At 45.1% G+C, this 25979-nt stretch overlaps 1 protein-coding gene across 1 annotated transcript in view; it reads left to right on the top strand.

Moving 5' to 3' along the window:
• The window catches only part of col27a1a (collagen, type XXVII, alpha 1a), a 112627-nt gene that overhangs the window by 39511 nt on the left and 47137 nt on the right, over positions 1 to 25979 (top strand). Inside the window, 7 exon segments of the mRNA XM_034096625.1 lie at positions 4053 to 4106; positions 4214 to 4267; positions 17338 to 17382; positions 19884 to 19937; positions 20366 to 20410; positions 22407 to 22460; positions 23585 to 23629. Coding sequence (XP_033952516.1) covers positions 4053 to 4106; positions 4214 to 4267; positions 17338 to 17382; positions 19884 to 19937; positions 20366 to 20410; positions 22407 to 22460; positions 23585 to 23629 — 351 coding nt within the window.

The raw sequence follows: 25979 nt of genomic DNA, 5'->3' as shown, positions 1-25979 counted from the left end.
CCTCTAAGGGGAGATGTTCTGTATTAGCTGGAGTCCATAAAAGGCACCAAGGGTAATAGAGCTTTGTGCTAAAGGATCAGGGTCATTTAAGTTCAGTGCAGCCACACCTGGACATTTGTAGACATGAGAAACATCCCAGCACTACATGTGGTGCTGCCAGGGGGGAAATCAGGTTTACATTTCCGTGTGTGTGTGTGTGTGAGAGAAACTCCCTCTGGAGGGAACACAGGGATTTGAGCCTTTTCAGACAATTGACATGCACACAAACCTATATAACAGACTTCAGGAAAGGAAAAACCCCCAAACTAAGAGGGCCTTCCTAAAACATGACTGTAAGAAAAGAAGAACATATTTAAAAATATATATATATCCACATGCAAAGCATAACTAATTAGGACAAACAGATTCATACAAAGATATATAAAAGACAAAGACATGGTTACCACTGCACAGACCACAGACTGGTTTGTGTAATGTAAGAGTGTTTTTTTTATTCAAGCTTGTTTAGCTTTCAGAACAAAAACATAGTTCACACTGACTGTCTGCATATGGGTAATCTATACCTGCGTCCAGAAAGTAGGGCTGTGGGTAATGTGATGGGGAAATGTGTGTGTATGTCTATACATTTATATTCTGTTTCCGTGTTCATTTGTGTCCATGTGCTACCAATGCATACTTGAGCGGAGAGAGGCAGCTAGTTGAACAGCAGGGGAGCTGGAGTGATTTATCAGAGCTCCTGGGGAAAAACATTACAAGTCGGAAAGTGAGAACTCCAAATAAATCTGTCAAATGTTAGAGTGTGAACAGGAGACGACCCTGCCCAAGACAACATCAAAGTTTGCTTGGAGTACATAATAAGGAGCAGTACCTGTATTCAAAGTGCATTTTGAAAATGCCTTTCAGAAATGACAACTGTGCAGCAGCCTGACCTCCGCAGGTCACCAGAAGGGACTGTGTTTGTCCTTGTCTCCCTGATGTCATTTATATTATTCCATGTTGCATTCTTCATCTTTTTCCCATCATTAGGTACCTGATTCTCACAGGTATCTGCCATCTTATACTTAAAGGAATAGTTTGATGTTACATACGGAAATACTTGCTTCGATGAGATGATATTTACAACTGTAATGTCTGTATGTTAAAAATGAAGTTACAGTCAGCAGCCTTTATGCTAAGCTAAGCTAAGCTAGATGACTGCTGGCTGTAGCTTCCAGTTTGACAAAACAGACAGGAGTGTGTTCTCAGCAGAAAGCGAATAAGCATGTTTCCCCAGAGTCTTGGTTTCTGAGTTAAAAACAATTATCACTATTGAGCTTTAAATCTACAGTAGTGGTAGCTTTACTTAATACACAGACTGTAAACAGTGCAAACCACCTAGCTTGGCCCTGTCCAAAAGTCACAAAATTCCCTTCCCAACCCTTCTGAATCTCACTAGGTGATCTTCATTGTTAAATACTTAAAGGAAAAAACACTGACCTCCTAGAATCTCTAGGACATCTTTACACTCTCCAAGGAGAAAGGCCATGACCGTGAAAACAGAAAAAAGAGAATGTCGAAAAGCTGAACGTAGGTGGCGAAAAACAAATCTCCAGGACATTTATAAAGAGAGCCTTGGCCTTTATAATTTGGAATTGAAAAACGCACGACAATCGTTCTTCTCTGACATCATTACCAAAAACAAAAACAACGCACGTGCCTTGTTTGCTACCGTCGACAGACTAACTAACCCCCCAGTGTCAGTAGCCTCTGCATTTCTATCCACCAGGGCGTGCAATGATTTTGCCTTCTTCACTGACAAAATTCAGAAAATCAGACAAGCAGTCAGTGCCTCTGCATCAGGAACAGCAAATGTGTGATAAAAACCTAGAGGACATTATACAACTTCTGAAATCCTCCTCCTGCTGCCTTGATATTATTCCAACAGGATTTTTCAAAGATGTTTTTCCTTGCATGGCCTCAGATCTACTTCATATAGTAAACAAGTCTCTTCACTCAGGTATTTTTCCACAGGCCCTGAAAACTGCAGTCATTAAACCGCTCTTAAAAAAGAATAATCTAGATGCTTCAGTAATGAACAATTACAGGCCCATATCAAACCTGCCATTTCTAGGTAAAATCATTGAAAAAGTTGTTTTTCAACAGTTGAGTAATTTCTTGCATTTAAATAACTGTTTCGATGTGTTCCAGTCAGGCTTTCGTCCAAACCACAGCACTGAGACTGCTCTTGTAAAGGTCTTTAATGACATCCACTTAAACACAGACAGTGGCAGACCTTCAGTGTTAGTATTATTAGATCTCAGTGCTGCGTTTGACACTGTTGACCACAGCATATTACTAGACCGACTGGGTGGGACTTTCGGAAACAGTTCTAAATTGGTTTGAATCCTACTTAAAGGACAGAAAAAACGTTGTTTCTATAGGTAAATACACATCTGAGTTGACAAATATGACATGTGGGGTTCCTCAAGGCTCCATCTTGGGGCCTCTTCTCTTTAACATCTACATGCTACCACTGGCTCAGATAATGAAGAACAACAAAATAAGTTACCATAGCTATGCAGATGACACACACATTTACGTAACAATTTCACCAGGAGACTATGCTCCAATTCAAACACTGAGTAAGTGCATTGAAAAAATCAATGACTGGATGTGTCAGAACTTTCTCCAATTAAACAAAGATAAAACTGAGGTAATGGTTTTTGGAGCCAAGGCAGAACGTATAAAAGTTAGCGCTGAGCTTCAGAGCTTTGTTTTGTTCAAAACAACAGATAAATCCAGAAATCTAGGTGTAGTCATGGACTCTGACCTGAGTTTCAACAGTCACATTAAAACAGTTACTAAATCAGCCTACTATCACCTAAAGAACATATCTAGGATTAAAAGACTAATGTCAGAGCAGGATTTGGAAAAACTTGTCCATGCCTTTATCTTCAGTAGACTCGACTACTGCAATGGTGTCTTCACAGGTCTCACTAAAAAATCTATTAGAAAGCTGCAGCTGATTCAGAACGCTGCTGCTCGAGTCCTCACTAACACTAAGAAAGTGGATCACATCACTCCAGTTCTGAAGTCCCAGAAACCTGCAGGTCCGCTGCAACTCTTACTACTTTTAAATCCAGGCTGAAGACTTTTCTTTTTGTCGCTGCTTTTAATTGAACTATTCATATCTTAAACTGAACTGTAACTTTTATCCATGTATTTTTCCTTTTAATGTTTATTTTATTAGCTTTTCTTTTTTAATGCTTAATGTATTTCATTTTTTGTAAAGCACTTTGAACTGCCTTGTGTTGAAAAGTGCTATATCAATAAACTTGCCTTGCCTTGCCTACCAACAAAGCTATTAGTTAGCTTTATAGGTGCTTAGTGAGTGGACGTTATATTGGATTTTGTTGGCATTTTCAAATATGTTGAACTATTCCTTATATTATGAAAATGTTCCTGGTAAATAATAATGATAAGAAAAGTGGGTAAATAATGAAAGTTATGTTACTTATACTCACACAGAATGCCAGATTCAGGGGAATACACTAAGAGCTTGAGTAATACTGGGCGGGAAAAAATTGAAACTGTGCCTGTGAGCAAATTCTCAGCAGACTGGTGCCGAGCAGACTTTTTCTACCTGGCAGGTGTGTTGAGAAAATGACTCTGAAACATTTGATTTCTCGGGTGCATTGCAATCTTTCCTCTTTCATCGTTAATAAATGAAATAAAGTTGTAAATAGCAGGGGTCCATGCACTCAGCACTCATTTCCGATCCATAGCTTTGATGTGCTGAAGCCACGTTATTGTTACCTGCTGACAATGAAGCTTGCTGTGCATGACCTGAGGGGCACTTAACCCATGTACAGTAATGCTGTTCATCTAACAAAGCATCTGTAATGGGAGTCTATCAGCTACATGGTAACTCAATCAATTGTAGCCTATAACCTATGTATGGAAAATGTAAAGGCAATTGATTTACACCATCACCCTTTCTTTTGTCTAAAATAAGTTATTCAGAGAAATTCACCCACACAATGTCCTCCTTTGTATTTGTCTTTCTTAATCAGGGTAGGAAAGGAGACCCTGGCATGTCACCTGGGCCAGCACCTAAAGGAGAGAAGGTAGTGCACCTTTTCTTACACGCTACATTAATGTCTAACAACGTCCTGCTTGGCATGCTCCTTAATGCTGCATAAGTGCATTTTGATGATTGTGCTTTCTGTTTTAGGGAGACTCAGGGATTACTGGCCCGGTTGGACTGACTGGCCAAGAAGGTCGGAAGGTAAGAACGAGCAATACTCCTAAATCCCTTGCACTGAATTCCTTCCAATCAAATGTAATTCATTGATGTTATATGCTTGCCATAAGAGCTAAACCATCAACAATTGATGTTGTGTGTCAGCAAAGTGCTTACTGTAGATGTGCAAATTGAAATAGTATGGCCCTTGAAGAGGTTTGGGAAGCCCAGGAAAGTTTCAGTCAGCATTCCATCAACTTGTGTGTCTGTTGTGATGTGTGTGTACTGTATAAACTCACTGACCTTTGTAAAGTTCCTAGTTGTACCCTCTTCCTTAATCCTCTCCATTTCCCTTTCCTCGTTTTTGCTGTGCTCACCATTTCTCCCATCTGTGTTGGCTGGATGCAGCACAGAGGGGTTCTTAATGTTGGCAGTAAGGATGTCACGAGGGATGAAGGAGGAGTTGTTTTGTCATTAGGGAAATTAGGATCATGCACTCGTATACAACATCACCGCTGTCTCATTCAAGAGTGTAGGGATGAAATAGTGGGACAGAGCTTCTGGTAGACAAACATACAAAGAGTGAGTCCAACGGGAATGTTTGAGTTGTGTCCATGTTTATATTATTGTGTAATATGTATAGTATTCTAATTATATTCCATAAACACATCTATTGCGCTTCTTACAGAGATGGATACTGCATCAGTTTCTCTTCCTTCTCCAATGTTTTCTTTACTAGCTAGTGAACAATTTAGCAGAGAGGATGAAACAGTTAGGTAATGGTCAAAATGGTTAGCTTAAAGTTATGATAACAGTTCAAGTTGTTAGCTAAAAGTAAAAGTAGTTGAAATGGCTGGTGTTACATCTATCGGGGGAAAGTGTTAGGTTAAAGTCTGTTGGAAAAAAAATAGCCTAAAGTAATTTTAGTCAGTTAGCCAAATGTAGTAAACAGATAAGAAGTTAGCCAAAGGAAACATTTGAAATAATGATCTAAAGCGATGGATAAACAGTCAAAATAGTCACCTTATAGTTATAAAGCTAATAGAAAGGCAGTTAAAATGGTTAGCTAGAAGTAATGGTAGTTGAAATAGTTTGAAATGTATCAGATAAAGCATCAACTGTTAGCTTAAAGTAGTAAGCTTGTTGACCAAACCAACCAAACACATTTCATATTAAAAACAATGCTGCTTTTTATAATAGGGTAGTGTTACATACTGCTGGGGAGCTTAGGGTGTCTTGTGTGGTGTTCAGGTCTGTAGAAAAAGAATCTTTCCCACTATCCAGAAACAATCAGATGTAAACACGTGTCTCAAGGTGGCAGAAGATCTCATTCACCCAATGATGCTCACATTTCAAACAAAGCAGAAGAAGTTGTTGAGTAATTGAATTTAGCAGGTGGACTGTTTGCATTTCAGCAGGGGTGTAAAGTGCCTCTGTGTGTGTCCAATTGCATTTCAGAGCCACAGAGCTCTGCAGTGTCGGACTGTAGTTGGATGGCTGCCTCGGCTTTATGGCTTTTGTTAGCAGTTGGCTTTTGTCTGTGTGTCCAATTGTATGTCTCTGTCTTTGGCTTTCGTTTTTACACACTCGGGCAGAATGGAAAATGTAAAGCTTGTGGAAAACATTTCTTTCAAGCTCAATGAGTCTTGGTGGTGAATTGACAGAAAGTTAGACGGTTACAGGTGGGAGCGTAAAACAACTTAATGACGTCTTCTACTGTTGTTTAGCATACAGTCGGTAAGTGTAAGTGGCCTGTTTATAAACTGAAAGTGTGTACTTCCTAAGTGTTTAAAACATATATGAGCAGTGCAGATGCTCAGCAAGTTGTCTCCATGAAGCCCAAGGATGTATAGAGTGCTGCAAGGAAGAAGACTCTTTGGAAGCCAACCCGAAAGTTGGCATTGCCCAATCAAATGGAATTTTCCTTTTTTCGATAATTGCATAAAATAAGCTCTGTGGCTAACACAGGTGTATGATTCTTAAACATGGTGTTCATTCAGAGAATGTCCTTTTTAAGTGTTAACGCAATCAGCAGAAATAAAAAGATAACCTAAAAAAGCAAATAACTTCAATGTCACCACCATTTAACTAAAGAGGACGAATGTTTGGTTTGATGTTTTATAGTAGTCTCATTTAGCTGCTTGTTAGCGAATGCCTTGTTTGAAGAGCCCGTGACAGCATCCCAACAACTGCTGTGCAATGACATATTGGGCTACTAGGCATCTCGAACCGTCAGTTTAAAAAAGAAGGTGCGATACCGTTCCGATAAATATCAATAATTTCGAACATCGCGGGGAAATTCCTTCGACTCATTTTGAAGTTTTGGGGGAAGCCGGAAGTGACGTCAATGCGGGAACGCTTCACCGTGCGGCGAGAGAGCCGAACACGGACGTGTTGTCATGCGTAGAAATGGTGAATTACTGAGTTTAGGCACGTTAATAACGTTTTAATGAAGTTGACTACAGTATATTCATATGTGTCAGCGCTTTCATGTCAATTCGGCGACATAAACATAAATGATCGTGGTGAAGATGATGATTAAATTAGGATTAAAAATCGGAAGTGAGAGCTGCTGAATTTCCTCCCGTCGGATGTGATATAAAAACAAATCGATTATTTTTGTAGTTGTAAACTCAAGTGGATTAAACTACATTTATTAGTGCTTTCATGTCAATTCGGCGAACATATGATACATTAAATGATCGTGAGGATGATGATTAAAAATCGTTTGTTTGAGCCGGTCTGCATTTCCTGATGAGAAAACAAACTTTTTTGTAGTTGTAGTACACCAACATGGATTAAACGTGTGGTTTATTTACCACAATGTTGGGGAAATTAATGGATAAAATGCACGGATTATTATTATTATTATTCCCACTCCGATCGCGACACTAGGTCCACCGTTTCCCCGCAGCGAGGCTCCCCCCATTGACAGTTTACGTGGGCTGGGTTGGGTGCAGCGGACTGGTCATCGGGACGAATCCCGATGGGCCGGTACCGAAGTGGGCCGGTCGGATAAGTAACTAGCACATCCCCCCCTCCCCCCGTTGACAACTTACTAGCGGTACCGAAGTGGGCCGGTTGAGAGTCCCGGGATGATTTTTAGTCCCATTCCACCACTGGCTACATGACCGTATTATCGCCCATATTGACGCACCTAATTCCTAAACTTCTAACAGATACAACATAAACCGATCCTTCAGCCTCAGCTCTCAGACACGTTCAAAATTAAACTGTCATCGCTTGCTGCTGTGTGCGCCATCGTGCGTTTACATGCAGAAGCTGGGATCCCGGACGGTGCAGCTGGAGCGCTGTGCCCGCAATGACGTCACACATCATTTGGCAGGATTTGAAGAATCCCCGAGAAGATCCAGGACCAGAATATGGTCAACATTGAAGGGCAGATTAATGGTTTTCAAGGGGACAATATTTACTCAAATTGATGGGTTTGGATGATGGGGGAAACTCGTGTCACAGGCTCTTTAAGCCATGCGAAAGCTCCAAAATGTCTCAGTGTAGTATTTACTGGCACATATTTGGTCCTAAAACATGATAATCTCTTAAACTTGTGCTAACTACCGACATTAATTGAAGCCCATAAAAATAAACTTTGATTTAGGGTTAGGGTTAGCGACCACAAGTGGAAAAACGCTGACTAATTTCTGGGCTTTAAGACTTATTCCTGCAGCACTCTATTAAATCAGCCCCTAGGGAGTATATCAGATATCTGAGCATCACATCATCATTTCAGGAAGTTGTTGCCATGGCATCCCCATCAACACACACTGACATCATCACAGCATGCCTCAGGTATCGGTCAGTGAACAACAGACGTATTGACTGTGATGGAAACTTGTAAAAATTAGCCACAAGAAGTCAACTTCCTTTTCCGTCCACAAACACAGAGCGCCTCATTTACCCATGTATGCTAAACAATGCACAATAACTCCAGCTGCGTTTCACACTGTGGATGTTAATGCACCTTGAGCCCACATGCCTAGCACCATGACAGGGATTGAGTCAATGTTCAGACGGGCGGTTGAGAAACAGGCTTTGTTTTGTTCTGTTCGTTTTGTTGGTCAGCTCAGGTGGAATGTCCCAGGTGTCCTGTCCTGAATGGATCACTACGATATAAAACAAATCATTGATGACTTTCATTGCAATTCTAGAGGGCCACCCTGAAACATCCTGGCTTTTCCTCATTTGTTTGGATCGTTACTCCAAAGTTGTGGTTTAGGAAAACAGGCAGCTTTCCCTTTGTTCTACTCCGTATTTTCCCCTTCCACCATCTCTGTCTCTTTCACACACAAACACACACACACACACACACACACACACACACACACACACACACACACACACACACACACACACACACACACACACACACTGGCTCTTTATCAGCCTTAGCTTGACACTTCAACCGGGAATTCTGGAATTTGGCTTCTGGTTTTCCATGGAAAACGTTAATGGAGAAAACAGTGGTGCTTTGAACGTGCGATAGCAGACTGGGATTTTACACCGCCAGACAAGCCAAGCATGTTCCGCTCTGAACAGCATTTCTTCTAGACTCTCAATGACTTTTCAGTATGCTGGGCAGGGTCAGGGAGAGGGGACACACGCTGGGCCAAACCAAGTACAAGGCGCATTAGAAAAGCCACACATCTTACCTTACTCCCTCTGTGTCTCTTCCCTCTGCGTAGGGAGTAGATCTGCATCCTCTCACTGGGGTGTCCCCTCTTCTCCATGTCTCTTCTACATCAACATGTGTCCCCTCTTCTTCATGTCTCTCTACATCAACATGTGTCCCCTCTTCTCCATGTCTCTTCTACATCAACATGTGTCCCCTCTTCTTCATGTCTCTCTACATCAACATGTGTCCCCTCTTCTCCATGTCTCTTCTACATCAACATGTGTCCCCTCTTCTTCATGTCTCTTCTACATCAACATGTGTCCCCTCTTCTCCATGTCTCTTCTACATCAACATGTGTCCCCTCTTCTTCATGTCTCTTCTACATCAACATGTGTCCCCTCTTCTTCATGTCTCTTCTACATCAACATGTGTCCCCTCTTCTTCATGTCTCTTCTACATCAACATGTGTCCCCTCTTCTTCATGTCTCTTCTACATCAACATGTGTCCCCTCTTCTTCATGTCTCTTCTACATCAACATGTGTCCCCTCTTCTTCATGTCTCTTCTACATCAACATGTGTCCCCTCTTCTTCATGTCTCTTCTCCATCAACATGTGTCCCCTCTTCTTCATGTCTCTTCTACATCAACATGTGTCCCCTCTTCTCCATGTCTCTTCTCCATCAACATGTGTCCCCTCTTCTCCATGTCTCTTCTACATCAACATGTGTCCCCTCTTCTCATGTCTCTTCTACATCAACATGTGTCCCCTCTTCTTCATGTCTCTTCTACATCAACATGTGTCCCCTCTTCTTCATGTCTCTTCTACATCAACATGTGTCCCCCTCTTCTTCATGTCTCTTCTACATCAACATGTGTCCCCTCTTCTTCATGTCTCTTCTACATCAACATGTGTCCCCTCTTCTTCATGTCTCTTCTACATCAACATGTGTCCCCTCTTCTTCATGTCTCTTCTACATCAACATGTGTCCCCTCTTCTCCATGTCTCTTCTCCATCAACATGTGTCCCCTCTTCTCCATGTCTCTTCTACATCAACATGTGTCCCCTCTTCTCATGTCTCTTCTACATCAACATATGTCCCCTCTTCTTCATGTCTCTTCTACATCAACATGTGTCCCCTCTTCTTCATGTCTCTTCTACATCAACATGTGTCCCCTCTTCTTCATGTCTCTCTACATCGACATGTGTCCCCTCTTCTTCATGTCTCTCTACATCGACATGTGTCCCCTCTTCTTCATGTCTCTCTACATCGACATGTGTCCCCTCTTCTTCATGTCTCTCTTCATCAACATGTGTCCCCTCTTCTCCATGTCTCTTCTACATCAACATGTGTCCCCTCTTCTTCCATGTCTCTTCTACATCAACATGTGTCCCCTCTTCTTCATGTCTCTTCTACATCAACATGTGTCCCCTCTTCTTCATGTCTCTCTACATCAACATGTGTCCCCTCTTCTTCATGTCTCTCTACATCAACATGTGTCCCCTCTTCTTCATGTCTCTCTACATCGACATGTGTCCCCTCTTCTTCATGTCTCTCTACATCGACATGTGTCCCCTCTTCTTCATGTCTCTCTACATCGACATGTGTCCCCTCTTCTTCATGTCTCTTCTACATCAACATGTGTCCCCTCTTCTCCATGTCTCTTCTACATCAACATGTGTCCCCTCTTCTCCATGTCTCCTTCTACATCAACATGTGTCCCCTCTTCTTCATGTCTCTTCTACATCAACATGTGTCCCCTCTTCTTCATGTCTCTTCTACATCAACATGTGTCCCCTCTTCTTCATGTCTCTTCTCCATCAACATGTGTCCCCTCTTCTCCATGTCTCTTCTACATCAACATGTGTCCCCTCTTCTCCATGTCTCTTCTCCATCAACATGTGTCCCCTCTTCTTCATGTCTCTTCTACATCAACATGTGTCCCCTCTTCTTCGTGTCTCTTCTACATCAACATGTGTCCCTTCTTCTTCGTGTCTCTTCTACATCAACATGTGTCCCCTCTGCCTAAAGAGACTCTGAAAGTTTCAGGAACAAAGATTCTCTCTCTTTTTGTCCTGATCCATTTATTTAAAAACCTGTCTGAAAATGAGCTGATCAGATTTTGGCCACTTGGATGTCGTAGCGATGTTTTGTCTTGTGTAACCATTAGCCAATCACCAACCAAGGTAACCCCCCCCCCCCATCTTATCACCTGAATCTCCTCCACCAATAGGCGCTTTCACACCAAGTACTTTGCCATACTTAGTTAATCAGAACTCTTTAGTTCACACCAGAATAAGTCCCTGAGGGAGGATTAGGCAAATGAAGCCGCTGACGTCACTTCTTCTTCTTCTGCTTTGGGTTTACTGGCAGGCCGCAAACAACTTCACGGCGTATACTGCCGCCCAAAGTCCCCGGCCAGAAGTCCCCGAGTAAATCGCCAGAACGCCGACACCTCCTCATCTCCACCGCTCCCATGTTTTCTTTTGTGTTGCCATACGTTAGTTTCTCTCCGTTTGTGCGCTGGGCTAATGCTAATGCTAATAATGCTAATGCAAGGAAAATAAAATGGCGGCTTCACAAAACGTTTTCTGAGTTGTACGGGGCGTGGTTTGCAATCCGCCCAGCCAATCAGAAATGGGAACCTTTTTCTCCCAGGAAAGTACCTTAGTTCTCCTCAACTAAGTTCTAGTTCCGGATTTTTTAGTGTGAACGCACATTTTCGGAACTATATCGGAACTATACTGGGAAAAGTACTCCGGTGTGAAAGCGCCTATTGTGTTCTTTTTAACCAAATGTCTCTCAGAGGGGCGTGGGGAGGGGCTCCTTATTTTCATCTAAAGTAACAGACAGAGAATCAGCACTTTTGAAACAGGGCTGAAACAGAGGGGATTATGGGATGTTAAAATGGGTGATCTGTTTGGTATTTCGAGCAAAACACTTCAGAGATATTGATGAAAAACAGAATAATAGGGGACCTTTAGAATAAATACTATTTTTTATTGAGCAACTTTGCTAGATGTAGTCATAAAGTGTTCAATGTTAATATTCAACTTGATCACAGTTATCAAAACTATGCAGATTCTCATACCATTAAATTCTTGTATCATTGCATTAGAAGTAAGATATTCTGTCAATCACATTTACAGGAGTAAAAGTGTTGTCCCTTGAGGTCCGTCACAGAGTCCATATGCAGCTACAGGAGTCCATCATCCATATGCATTCATGCAGACTCAGTTTATGTTATGTTATATAGACACATAATGTTGGCTCTTTGTTTATGATAAATTCCTTTATGCACATGTGCAATTCTCCTACAGACGCACATGTACATGTGTGAGGACTTTAGGGTCAATGAGTGAAGAAAAGCAAATGTACTATGAATTGCTGACGACTGTAGATTTTATGCGGAGGATTTTCCTTTCAACTAAATCCAAACCATCGTTCTCCTAACAAGAACACCCTTCAGACACAGAGCACAATGATCTCCTGTAGTTCCCCTGCTGGAAGTACACAGTGTATTAATCAAACCCTTTTCCCTTATTTATGCAAGACCGTTTACCGTACGACACTAATCCGTCTGAAGCTCCCCAAGAGCTCTTCCAAACCAAAGTCTCTGCACTTAGCTCCAGCCCGCTGTTCAAACTAACAAATCCACATGCTAATCATCATTGTAATTATGGGATAAGTCAAATCAACCATCATTTTCTTTGCATGCTTTACAAGAAGAGCAACAAACGTGTCTTCCACTGTTTGATAGTGATACTGCACTAAAGCACAACATGCTCCTGCAGTCTGGAGACGAGACGCTTGTCTTCCGCCGGGGTGGATTTCAGCCAAATTGTCCGGATAGATTCCTGCAGTTGTTTGGTGCGTCTGTGCCCGCCAGACATCCGCGCAGAGGCTTTCTGCTGGGCTGTACGGGCAGCACATGCGTGGAGCCAGACAATTACTCTGAGCAATCATCTGGCTGGAAGTCTCAGAGAGAGACAGGGAGGATGGATGAAGCCAGAGATGTGTGTTTCTGCTACCAGACACATCTTCATCATGTGTGTACAGTTGTTAACTTGATAAGGAGAAATGCAACAACATGTGTTCCGTCCGGTTTAAAGTCTTCAATCTGGTAGAGACTTTGGGATAGGTACCGTTTTTTATTTTCTAGACCACAAACAATTTTACACTTTTTTTCAAATGTCAGGATTTGTTTCAAAACTCAAGAAAATAACATTCCATCTGAGATGTTTCCGCACCCCGATGTGAGCTTATATTTAAAGTTTTCCACTTTAGTTTTAGATTGTTCCAAATACTTAATTGTGTTTGTAGTTTTTGAGACTCAGCTCGAATACTTCAGTAGAGGACAGCTGTAGTGGGTACATGGTAGCTGGTAATGAGTCAGAGGAGTCACACATCTTCCGCAGACACGATATGTCTCTTATGATCGTTTGTTCTGAAATGGGCTTCCCTGGGGTGTTCCTCGACTCCCTGGGGTGTTCCTCGACTCGGTGGGGTGTTCGTCGACTCAGCGGGGTGTTCCTCGACTCGGTGGGGTGTTCCTCGACTCAGCGGGGTGTTCCTCGACTCAGCGGGGTGTTCCTCGACTCGGTGGGGTGTTCCTCGACTCCCTGGGGTGTTCCTCGACTCGGTGGGGTGTTCCTCAACTCGGTGGGGTGTTCGTCGACTCAGTGGGGTGTTCCTCGACTCAGTGGGGTGTTCCTCGACTCAGTGGGGTGTTCCTCGACTCGGTGGGGTGTTCGTCGACTCAGTGGGGTGTTCCTCGACTCAGTGGGGTGTTCCTCGACTCAGTGGGGTGTTCCTCGACTCAGTGGGGTGTTCGTCGACTCAGCGGGGTGTTCCTCGACTCAGCGGGGTGTTCCTCGACTCAGCGGGGTGTTCCTCGACTCAGTGGGGTGTTCCTCGACTCAGTGGGGTGTTCCTCCACTCAGTGGGGTGTTCCTCGACTCAGCGGGGTGTTCCTCGACTCAGCGGGGTGTTCCTCGACTCAGCGGGGTGTTCCTCCACTCAGTGGGGTGTTCCTCAACTCGGTGGGGTGTTCGTCGACTCAGTGGGGTGTTCCTCGACTCAGTGGGGTGTTCCTCGACTCAGTGGGGTGTTCCTCGACTCAGTGGGGTGTTCCTCGACTCAGCGGGGTGTTCCTCGACTCAGTGGGGTGTTCCTCGACTCAGTGGGGTGTTCCTCGACTCAGTGGGGTGTTCGTCGACTCAGCGGGGTGTTCCTCGACTCAGCGGGGTGTTCCTCGACTCAGCGGGGTGTTCCTCGACTCAGTGGGGTGTTCCTCGACTCAGTGGGGTGTTCCTCCACTCAGTGGGGTGTTCCTCGACTCAGCGGGGTGTTCCTCGACTCAGCGGGGTGTTCCTCCACTCAGTGGGGTGTTCCTCCACTCAGCGGGGTGTTCCTCGACTCAGTGGGGTGTTCCTCGACTCAGTGGGGTGTTCGTCGACTCAGCGGGGTGTTCCTCGACTCAGCGGGGTGTTCCTCGACTCGGTGGGGTGTTCCTCGACTCAGCGGGGTGTTCCTCGACTCAGCGGGGTGTTCCTCGACTCGGTGGGGTGTTCCTCGACTCCCTGGGGTGTTCCTCGACTCGGTGGGGTGTTCGTCGACTCAGTGGGGTGTTCCTCGACTCAGTGGGGTGTTCCTCGACTCAGTGGGGTGTTCCTCGACTCAGTGGGGTGTTCGTCGACTCAGCGGGGTGTTCCTCGACTCAGCGGGGTGTTCCTCGACTCAGCGGGGTGTTCGTCGACTCAGCGGGGTGTTCCTCGACTCAGCGGGGTGTTCCTCGACTCAGCAGGGTGTTCCTCGACTCAGCGGGGTGTTCCTCGACTCAGCGGGGTGTTCCTCCACTCAGTGGGGTGTTCCTCGACTCAGCGGGGTGTTCCTCGACTCAGTGGGGTGTTCCTCGACTCAGTGGGGTGTTCCTCGACTCAGCGGGGTGTTCCTCGACTCAGCGGGGTGTTCCTCGACTCAGTGGGGTGTTCCTCCACTCAGTGGGGTGTTCCTCCACTCAGTGGGGTGTTCCTCCACTCAGTGGGGTAACATGTGCTGGACAACAGTGTTACAAAGAGCTAAATGAAAAGCATTGCTATGTCTATCTGATTGAACACACATGCTCATTAAACAAGTGGTGCTAAACACAGGAGGCCGGTGGGCAGAGCGTTCTCATTAGAGAGCTCTAACGAGCGAGATAAGATCAGAGATGACCGGGTGGGGTTAGGAGGGGGGGGGTGTGGGAACAAAAGCCTGTACACATGTTTGTACTAACTATGTTATGTCATGAGATGACAATGTACATGTGTCTTTGTGCTAACGGCATGTGCACACATTGCAGGTGTTCACATTACAGGTTATCACTTTTGTTTTATTTATCCTGCCACTTTTATGCATTTTGTCTATGTGATTAACAAAGGAAAATAAAGACTGAATAAAGAAGAAAATACACACAAGAATATTGATAATGGTAGTAAAGAAATCAATTTAAGAAAGGATAGAGCGTCCATCACTTGTATCTTGACTGGTTCCCCCAAGTCATTAAAATCCTTGACAGTTTTAGAATTTAAGAGAAGAATGTCGAGGCCTGGAACATTTTAAAAACAGACATAAGGTATTGAAAATGGTTTGATTTTGGATATATTTTCTGCAAGAAATCTCAGTCTCCGTTACTGTCTCATGAGGACGGCATTGGGTCACTACATCTGCTGAAAGATGGAGGGCTGGAGACCAACCTGATTCAGACACATGTAGGCGAGTCAGACAAACATGAACTCATCATCACGATAACATACCGACATCAAATGGAAATCTTCTAAACAGGCGCCATGTGTCAGCACTTGCATCCATCCCACAACACTGCTTACCAACAGTGCTCTCACAAACTCATGGAACACACACACACACACACATTTCCGCTCGCGTTACAGCGGTCTCTCAGCACCTTGTAACATCTCTGTTGTGTATTTTCGAGCGTCTCCTCATAGTGCTCTTTTGATGATGTCAGTGGCGAAGTCCCGCCCATCTACTTCCGCCCCATGGGACCTTATTTCTGAAACATTATGTATTGAAGTCAATGGGGAGAGAAAGATTATCTTTCGATCCCGTTTGAATTGTGCCACGAATTACACATATGATGTTTGTCAATTTAAAAGATAATTTTGCAAGTAAAAAAAATCATAGTTTGTCGTAAAACTGTTGAAATATAAGACTATGAAAAATACGCAACTAGAAAGACTACAAATCCCAGAATCCCGGTCCCGCATGCTGGCTCTTGTGTGTATGCACAGCTCTCAACACGCCCAGACTTGGAGTGATTTTCACCTCTTTTTAATACTTTCCGCCTCGTTCTGAAAGAAAGAAGTGAGATGTTCCAACGTGACGGCCGTCTGGGTGTGTGGTGCGGGATGGGAGATGTAGTTCATTGAGCGGTTTCACACAAAACAAGTGTTCACAGTTTTACGACACATTTTTATTTTTTTGACTTGCAAAATGATCTTTTATTCGTGGCACAATTCAAACGGGATCGAAAGATAATCTTTCTCTCGCCATTGACTTCAATACATACTTTTAACGAAATAAGGTCCCATGGAGCCCCCCGGAAGGCGAGGGACTTCGCCTCTATAGGATGTGAGGTGTAGCAAGACATACTCCAGAAATGAAAGGAGCTTTGATTTGTCTTGGATGCAGAGAGAATGGTACAGTGATGAATGATTGGGTCTGTGATGGAAAAGGAAACTAAAATATAGCCTACTTTGACTTAGGTGCTGAACGTGGAGTATGATGCTGACGTTTGCAGTGTAAAGTGCTGGCATGAGGGTGAAAGCCAGTGTGAGTGATGGGGTAGCATCATGAGAGAAGAGATGCTGCTGCAGTCAGAGGCACTCAGGGCGGAAAGACGGTTTACAGGAACTCTGGGAGTGCTGGCCCGGGTCTCTGGAGCTGTGGTTTAGGAAAACGGGACATCAGGAGGCTCTCCTTTCTTTGCCCTTCTGTTTTTATTTTGTTTTCCTTCCCTCTTTCCTGTCTCTCTTTTTTGCTCTCCCACTCTCTTAAACTGTGGTTTGGAATGGCACGTCTTCCCACCTTTGATTTACTTTCCCTCCGCTCTTTGTTGGGGATCCGTGTTGCTGCAGTCAGCAGAACTGCAGGGCAGCACTGTGTCAGGCTGTCTTCAGTGTTGTAGTCTGAGATATCTGACTCGAACAGGAAGGCATTTATATCCTCGACATGCCAGGATGCTGGCACGGCCTCAGCGAGCTGCATTTCTCTCTGAACACGCCAGTGGAAAGTCTGATCCTCTGACAGGAGGGCAGATTGATTCCTTGCACATGGCACTGAGTTGTTATCGTTAACATGCATATTCTACTCTGCACAACACTCAATTGTTCTGGCTGCGAACAGTTTGAGTGTTTATGTCACTTGTTGATTATTTTAGTCTAGAACTAACTTCTCATTTCTCTCTCTGTTTGCCTCTCTAGGGGCAGAAAGGCCACCCTGGTCCACCCGGACTCCCCGGAGAGTCTGTAAGTATATCTCACAATCCCATACATACACTTAGCATTGCTCCCATGCCCTCTGCTCCCGTCCTCCTCCATGCTCAGATGATGTTGTTGTCTTTATATGTTGCCAACAGGCACATCCCATTACCTGCACCTGCCTGCGGGTTTTGCCTCCATCAAGGCGCTTATCGCTGACTAATCCCCACATTCTCCCGCCTCACCTCGTTCTTTAAACTCAGGCGTCATGTGCTCACTGTGTGTGTGTTGATGTGCGTGCACCAAGCACACGTGCAGTGTAGCCCGATAAGTTAAAGCTGTTATTCAGACATCTGGCCCGAGCGCTGAGCTGAGCGGCTCTCCAGGATATCACAGCGCCATGCCAAGCAGAGACAAGAGGAAGAAGAAAACAGGACCAGGCCAACGGTGACACGCTCGTACACTGCAGCTCTGGGGAACGTTTCCTTTTTGTGACAGTTGTGGCATTCTACATGGATGCTATCTTAATATGGTGGATTGTATTTCCCGCACTCTCCCCTTGTCCGTCCCTCTTCTGGAGTCAGCTCAATGGACTCCTTTATTCTCTGCTACAAGTGGGAGGAGACATGAGGCCGTTAAGTCCAGCCCACAGGGACTATTTTAAGTGTGGAGCATCCAGCCAGAGCTATTTCCACTCGCTGGGCCATCCTGCTGCTCGCATGGGGAGGCCTGAGTCATGGAGCGCAGAGTGGAACATGCGCCTCTTTGTCGCACAGTTCTAAAGTGAGCCCGTTCTCCCGTGTGACGTCAGTGCAGGGAGTTCCCACATACTCCTGGTGGACTTTCTCCCTCCCCGCCATGTCCTTACACCGTGTCCATGCTCAACGCCCCCTTCTTTCCCACGCATGGTGATCATGTCCTCGAGTCTGAATCACTCGAGCACCAGTGACAGAGGCATCGGCACAACTGTTTGGCAGATCCACATTGTGCCAGCAGGGTCCAGCTGCAGAATACGCTGATGCCTCTGTGTTAGTATAATACGACCCGGGCGTTGTGGGAGCGCCCCGAGCCGCCGGCTGGGGAAAGGTCCAGACCCCTACTCAGCCACAGCGTTCACTAACTGGCTGCATTATGCACTGTATGCATCCAAGAGGGGGAATGGCCCGCCGTGCACATGGCCGCACGTCTGGAGTGTGTCAAAGGAAGTGATACATGAACACTGCACAACCTTCTGCTGTGTGTGGGTGTTATGCATACTCACGCACACATCAAGCAACGTGCTAATCAGCCTCTCTGCACAGACCGCGTCTCATCGCCCCGAGCAGGAATCATGAGTCTGCTTTCCAGCATGTGTTTATACCACTTGTAGGAATGTGCAATATGCAGTGGTGAATGGGAGAACATTTACTCAAGCTCTGTACCTAAAGTACAAGTTTAAAGTACATGTAATTAAGTGCTTATATTTAGTGCTGCTTTGTACTTCTACTGCACTTAACTTCACCGGCACATCTCCAACTGTTTGCTCCACTATAGTTATGATTTACTTTACACACACGTTGTGTATCCAGAACGGGGCTGTTAGGGTCTCTGGGGAGTGGAATGATCACAATCAACAGCATTTACCGTATGATATTATATAATGCTTGAAATATAACAAGACTAAATAGTATTTATAATCTTATCAATTAAACTAATCTTTGACATTGTTTATTTTGCATTTAGTTTTTTGTAAAATAAATGAAATACATAAATGTTTTGGGCTCCAAAAAAAGAACATAAAGCAATAGAAATGATATAAGTGGTCCAACATCATGTATCTGCATGCGTTACATCCAGAGAGCAGCAACACTCTGTGTCCGACCCATCCACTTTCATCAGTCATCACCTTTCTGTTTTACATTCGATCGCATTAAGGCTTCATGACATCCTTCACAGAGTGGACTTGAACATGGAAAATAGCTGATAAACACACACACACACACACACAGACACACACAGAACAATTTGCACATGTCCCGCTCGTATGTGCCCCTCCCCCCACATGGATCACACCTGGCACACCAGTACGTGTTAGTGTCTGTTCTCTGTACATGTACTGCACTTGTCCATGTGTACGGTACTCTGATACAATGTACAGTTTGAAAGGGTGTTAAAGGACATCTGGTGATGATTAATGGTTGTTGAAACAGGACCGAAGTAAGGTGGGGGGGGGGGGGGAACGAAGACAATAGGACTAATTCACAGTGATTCTTTATTATTGAAGAGATGTTCCTTTTGTTATTGTTGTTGTTGCATTTAAATGAACTTGATTTAAGTTTCCATTCACGTGAAACGGTACTTGTACACATCGATGTATCAGTTATACAGGATCAATCTAAAGTGATAACACTCAGGGGGGCATTTAGTTCTTCACTTCGGATACTTGTGAGCTGAATGCTAGCCTCAGCGCTGTCTCCCTCTCTCTCTCCTCTGCAGAATGTGTGCTTGTGGTACTGTCGTTTTGATGACCTACCCCCCCTCTCTCTCTCTCCCCCTTTCTCCCCCTGCAGGGAGAGCATGGTCCAGGCGGAAGCCCAGGTGCCAAAGGTTATCCTGGCAGGCAGGTGCAGTAAATCCTCTGCTGTGGCTGGTACTGTAGTAGTCGAGGACAGAGTGAGGGCAGAGGGCCAATGGGATTAGGTTATGTTGAACAGCTGACCTGCAGGAACATATTTGGCTGAAGAAGTCAGAATAATAATTCAAAAGAAGCCGCCAGAAGGCCAACAGGGTTCATCTATTCACACAATAATGTCCAGCTGACCGGCCTGTTTGCAGTGATCTACAGGTTGATCCTGGACATAATGTAACATGTTTATAATCTGGTGGAATGTCTGATGTGTCTGATAGACCCTAGACCCTATTTGAACGTGCAACTCCATCATGTTGCACGTTGACGATCACATTTACAGTGTATTTGAGGAACCACTATTTCAGGTATAAACCAGTAAAGGAGTTAAACCGCCAACATCAAATTCCTCTCTTTGTTTTCCAGGGTTTACCAGGGCCCGTAGGACCGGTGGGGCCTAAAGGCGTGCGGGTAAGCTAGCTCAGCGTCTTGCCTAGAAATGTTCTGCTCAACGTTGATTTGGTCAAAAGTCTGAAGGACTAACATGGAGCTCTGACGGGACCTGTGATAGGTTAACAGGCCTGACAGCTTTCTTTGTTACGCAATATGTATAGAAGAGTTAAAGGCACAACGTTGTTTACTTAAAGGTTGCTGACTGTTGGCATGTTGTGTTGGTGAACTGCTGCACGAGGAACACACAAAGTGCACGCGTGTATAGAAGCATGCACCTCTGCACACATAACACATGCATGACTCACATGTGCACCACTATTAATAGAATGCTCGACGAAGGAGCCTTCAGCTGTAATGTAAACCCTGTGTTCCTGTATACTCTGTTGATAAGGCTCCGCACACACACACACACACACACACACACACACACACACACACACACACACACACACACCCTGAAGCCACACGTTCAAAGAACACACGCTAGCGCACACACACACACACACACACACACCCTGAAGCCACACATTCAAAGAACACACGCGAGCGCACACACACACACACACACACACACACACCCTGAAGGCACACGTTCAAAGAACACACGCGAGCGCACACACACACACACACACACCCTGAAGCCACACGTTCAAAGAACACACGCGAGCGCACACACACACACACACCCTGAAGCCACACGTTCAAAGAACACACGCGAGCGCACACACACACACACACACACACACACCCTGAAGCCACACGTTGAAAGAACACACGCGAGCGCACACACACACACACACACCCTGAAGCCACACGTTGAAAGAACACACGCGAGCGCACACACACACACACACACACACACACACACACCCTGAAGCCACACGTTCAAAGAACACACGCGAGCGCACACACACACACACACCCTGAAGCCACACGTTCAAAGAACACACGCGAGCGCACACACACACACACACACACACACACACACACACACACACACACACACACACACACACACACACACACACACACACACCCTGAAGCCACACGTTCAAAGAACACACGCTAGCGCACACACACACACACACACACACACACACACACACACACACACACCCTGAAGCCACACGTTCAAAGAACACACGCGAGCACACACACACACACACACACACACACACACACACACACACACACACACCCTGAAGCCACACGTTCAAAGAACACACACACACACACACACACACACACACACACACACACACACACACCCTGAAGCCACACGTTCAAAGAACACACGCTAGCGCACACACACACACACACACACACACACACACACACACACACACACCCTGAAGCCACACGTTCAAATAACACACGCGAGCGCACACACACAGGGATTCTGATGTTGCTTTCCAATAAAGGTTCTTTATCAGCTCCCCTCGGCTGCTCCGAAGCCCCCCCCCCCCCCCCCCCCCCGCTGGCTGGAATTTCCTGTTTAAGCTCCGTATGAGGCCCTGCTGTCTTAAGGAGGCATTCCCGTCCTCCCTCTCTCACTGCGCCACCTTTCCAAATACTCTCTTTTGCAGTAATCTCCATATTGTGTGCACGTAAGAACCACTTGCCTGTTACTTCCTCCAGTGTCCTACTTGTTGTGGTGTGTGTTTGTGTTCCTATGTGTGTTTGTGTTCCTATGTGTGTGTGTCTCCCCCTGCACCAGCAGCTCACTGTGACGTCCTGCTGTCTTCAGAGATCCCTGGCGTGAGGGTATGTGCCCTTGGACTACATCGTGGAAGCCAGCACCATGCAGTCCATGGGCATATACACTTGCCTCATGGCTTGGTTCTTCATGGAAGTCCGCCCTGTCCGCACTGGATCCCCCGGCCCCTGAAACTCAGCGCTTATAGAGCCATGGGAGTTACTGTCCTTCTTCCTGCTGCTGCTGCTTGTGGTGTCTAGATACTCACATCCCATGCTCCTGTCCTCCTCTCTCCTCCTCTTCTCTCCTCTCCTGCAGGGTTTCATTGGAATCCCGGGGCTCTTTGGCCTGCCTGGGGCCGATGGCGAAAGAGTGAGTTCTTGTAAAATGTGTATGTTCTTGAGAGGTGGATAAACTACAAAGGACATCAGTCATTTATTCTGCAGTATAAGTAGCACAACTACTGGTTAGAAATACTCTGCTGGGTAAAAGTCCTGCCTTCAGATGTTTACTTAAGTGAAAGTACAAAAGTATTAGCAAAAATACACATTGTGAAGTTTGTATATGATATTACCAGATTATAATTATTGATGCATTAATGTATTCATGTAATCTTGCAGCTGGCAAGGCAATTGTATTTATATAGCACTATTCAGCACGTGGCGATTCAAAGTGCTTTACAGACTACAAGCAAACGACATTTCAGAACAAATACAGCACACATACATTATGTAAGGTTAGGGAGGAGCTTTCTTATGCTATATGTACGGAATGTAACCAATGGATGGATAACGTTTTAAATACAGAGTATCAGCTAATGGAAATTCTTGAGTAGTTTATAAGCTACTCCCTTTAATGAATGTACCTCTGTCCAGCGTTTATATTCTCTAAAGCACAGTCAATTATTGCAAAACCCTCCAGCGACGAAGTGAACCGGCTAATGGCCCTGTGAGATGAAACCCAGTCTCTTGCTGTTTCATTCAGCTGTCTTGTTGTTGTTATAATGTTGAAACGCTGCCCAGCTGTCGGGGATGCTGCTGTACGGTCTGTGTGGGAGTGTTGATGACTCATATGATAAAAGCCCCCTCTCAGAGCCTTTGAACTGCCTGACCTCCTCCCGGCCTCCCCCCGCTGCACAGCCTCTACAGCATGCAGCGATGAGCCTACATGCGCCAGGAGGTTGCGTCAGGCTCCAATCAGGACCTGCTCATACCTTAGCTGCCAGCCTTCTCCCAGGAGGGGCCTGTGTATTTAACATATGAGATGGAGGCCTAAGTCCCTCATAATAAGCTGGGAAATATGGCTGCAGTCAGCTGTTCCCCACATCTGCTGCTGCTGCTGCAGCTATAGTGGGTTCGGGTGGGCTTTAATCAGCTATGCTTTGATTTTGATATGCTTTTGACATGATGTCTGTCTTCTCTGTGTCTCTACCTTTCCTGAACCCCTTCTGCTTTGTTTTCCTCTCCACCTCTGCTCTCTCTTGTTTTCATTTTCAGGGCACTCCCGGTGAACATGGGAAGAGGGGCAAGATGGGTAGGCCGGTAAAGTTTTGTCTCAACATACTTTACAGATAATCTTTACAAAATGTGATGAACTGTGCTCTGCTGAATGTGAACGTGACTTCTGTTATTTTACTTTCAAAGTAGAAGATCAGGGCCGTCCTGAAAGGAAGTTCTTAGTCGACTAATGCCATTTTTCTACAAAGAATCATACAAAAGCGCCTCTTTAAATCTTTTGTTTAGCAGTGATGTGCTGCTAGGTTACTTGGAAATAAAATGCATACAAAATATGTTGGACTAGGACAAAAGCAACCATTTACTGGAGTAATAACCGAAAGGCAACCCTAGACAAGAGAGTGTTGAGGAGATGGTGTAAGATATCAATCGACCTTAAATCAAGGGAATTACATGAGTTACCTTTTCAAATGTTTCAAAGCTATCCTTCTCTGCGGGTCATATGGAGAGCTGTCGGCAGAGACTCTGCACCTACACATGTTACACTTTATGGGGTCTGGACTTACGTCAGCGTTTGGGCTCAGTATTTCCATGGCTGTTGGTTAACTGCAGCGGAGTGCATGTGGAGTCGCGGCAGCCGCACGTCGGGGGCTTGGATGCAACAAGGAAAGGCTTTTGTTGGAGGGAATGGCTCTCGGTCCCCCCCAGCGTGGAGCCCGGCCATTTGGAGGAAGTTGTCGGTTGTGTTATGCGTGTGCGTGTCAGATGGGGGTAAAAGCCAGTTTGACGGCCTGTTTCAGAAACAGTGTGAAGCCGAGCCACTCCACACTGAGCTCATCCTGCAGCTGCTGCTTATTTTTCAGAAAATAAGTCATTTAAAGTAGAAGTGTGTGGACGCGCGAGCTGGTGTCCGCTCTGCGTGAGCTTTTGCTCTGGAACTTATTCTGTAATTATACACAAATGTTTAGGAAGTAGTTGTGGGTGCACATTCCCCATGTGTGAGGCTTTGGATCATGTGCTCGCTTGGGATGTGTGTGCTGTGTGTTCCCCACACTCAGACAGGGAGTCTTTGGAGCTGATGGCTGATTTTGTTTTTCAGACACTTTTCTGCAAACCTATGAAGTCAATGACACAGCTTTGGAAAGGGACATGCAACACTGAAAAAAGAGTCAATCAGTATTTATATGGACGAGAAGTCATCTTCTTGGGTGATCTTACGACAGCTGCAGCACTGCTATTTCAGACGAATGACAGTGAATCATAATTTACCATTTAACATATCATTAATCATAATTATAGATTTAATTTGGAGGCACCTTTAAAGACACCCTACCAAGCATAAAAGAAATACTCTTGAACTTAAAAATGACAGTAAAACTATCAGGACAAACCAACAACCACATTATTTACCCAGTTTTATTCCAAACCCAGTAGAAGCATCATTTAACATCCTGCAGGAGGCACTTTTACAGCCCCTTACAAATGGCCAGTATCCACAAGTGGAAAACACACAAATCACCATCATAGATTTTCAGTGCTCCTTCATGGAAAATGGAAAGCTAGGACACTTACAAGTTGATCCCGAGAGATCATCCCTCTCCTCCCTGACGGAGGACAAAGAACAGAAGAAGCACCTGAACAGCAGCCAAGCGGTTTAATAACACACACACGCGCACACACACACACACACACACACACACACACACACACACACATGCAATCAGTCAGTCCAACATGTACCAAAAGAGTGATGAGGGATGTATCTAAAACAGTGGATAGCCTACAAAGTTTCCGAAGAGCTTTGCCAAGAGTTCTGCTTTTCAGCTTAACTTTTTTTGCCTTGTTTGGCTTTGTTTGTCTTTTTGAGGCTCATCAGTTGCAGTCTTTTCACATTAACCCGCTATCTGTGTGTTACTGAAGGTTCTCTAACAGCGTGTCAAAGCAGACTCTCATCAAAGTGCTGTTCTTGGCAGAGCTCCGTTTCCCACACTTGTCCTTAGTCCGTAGTACGGCTGCAGTGACAGATGTATGATTCATCCTCTGGGTCCCGTCATGCTTCATACACTTCTGTTGCACTTGTGCTTCCCTCTGTGCGCAAACAACCTCTAAGAACCACAAAGCCGTCCCATGCCGTCTTTTGGGGGCAATCCAAGATGTCCTCCAATGGCCGGACAGGAGGAGAACATACCTTTTGTTGCACTGTACTATCACAGAAATGAATGCAGTTCTATCCGAGTCGTTGACACGATGCGTCGCTGCATTGAAGGTTAGGAAAGCATACCATCAGTCACAAGGATGTATTATTGTTTGAATGTGAGATCAAACTGACTGCGAGTTCGAACACAAAGACTTGCATTCAGTCAGCGGATTCTATTTCTATAAGGCCAGACAGATTAAAATAAATACATGCTGTATATCTCAAACATCTGTACCTCCC

This window comes from Pseudochaenichthys georgianus, chromosome 12, assembly GCF_902827115.2.
Source record: "Pseudochaenichthys georgianus chromosome 12, fPseGeo1.2, whole genome shotgun sequence".
NCBI lineage: Eukaryota > Metazoa > Chordata > Actinopteri > Perciformes > Channichthyidae > Pseudochaenichthys > Pseudochaenichthys georgianus.
The sequence above is the reverse complement of the archived record's forward strand: the minus strand, read 5'-3'. Positions and strand labels throughout refer to the sequence as shown.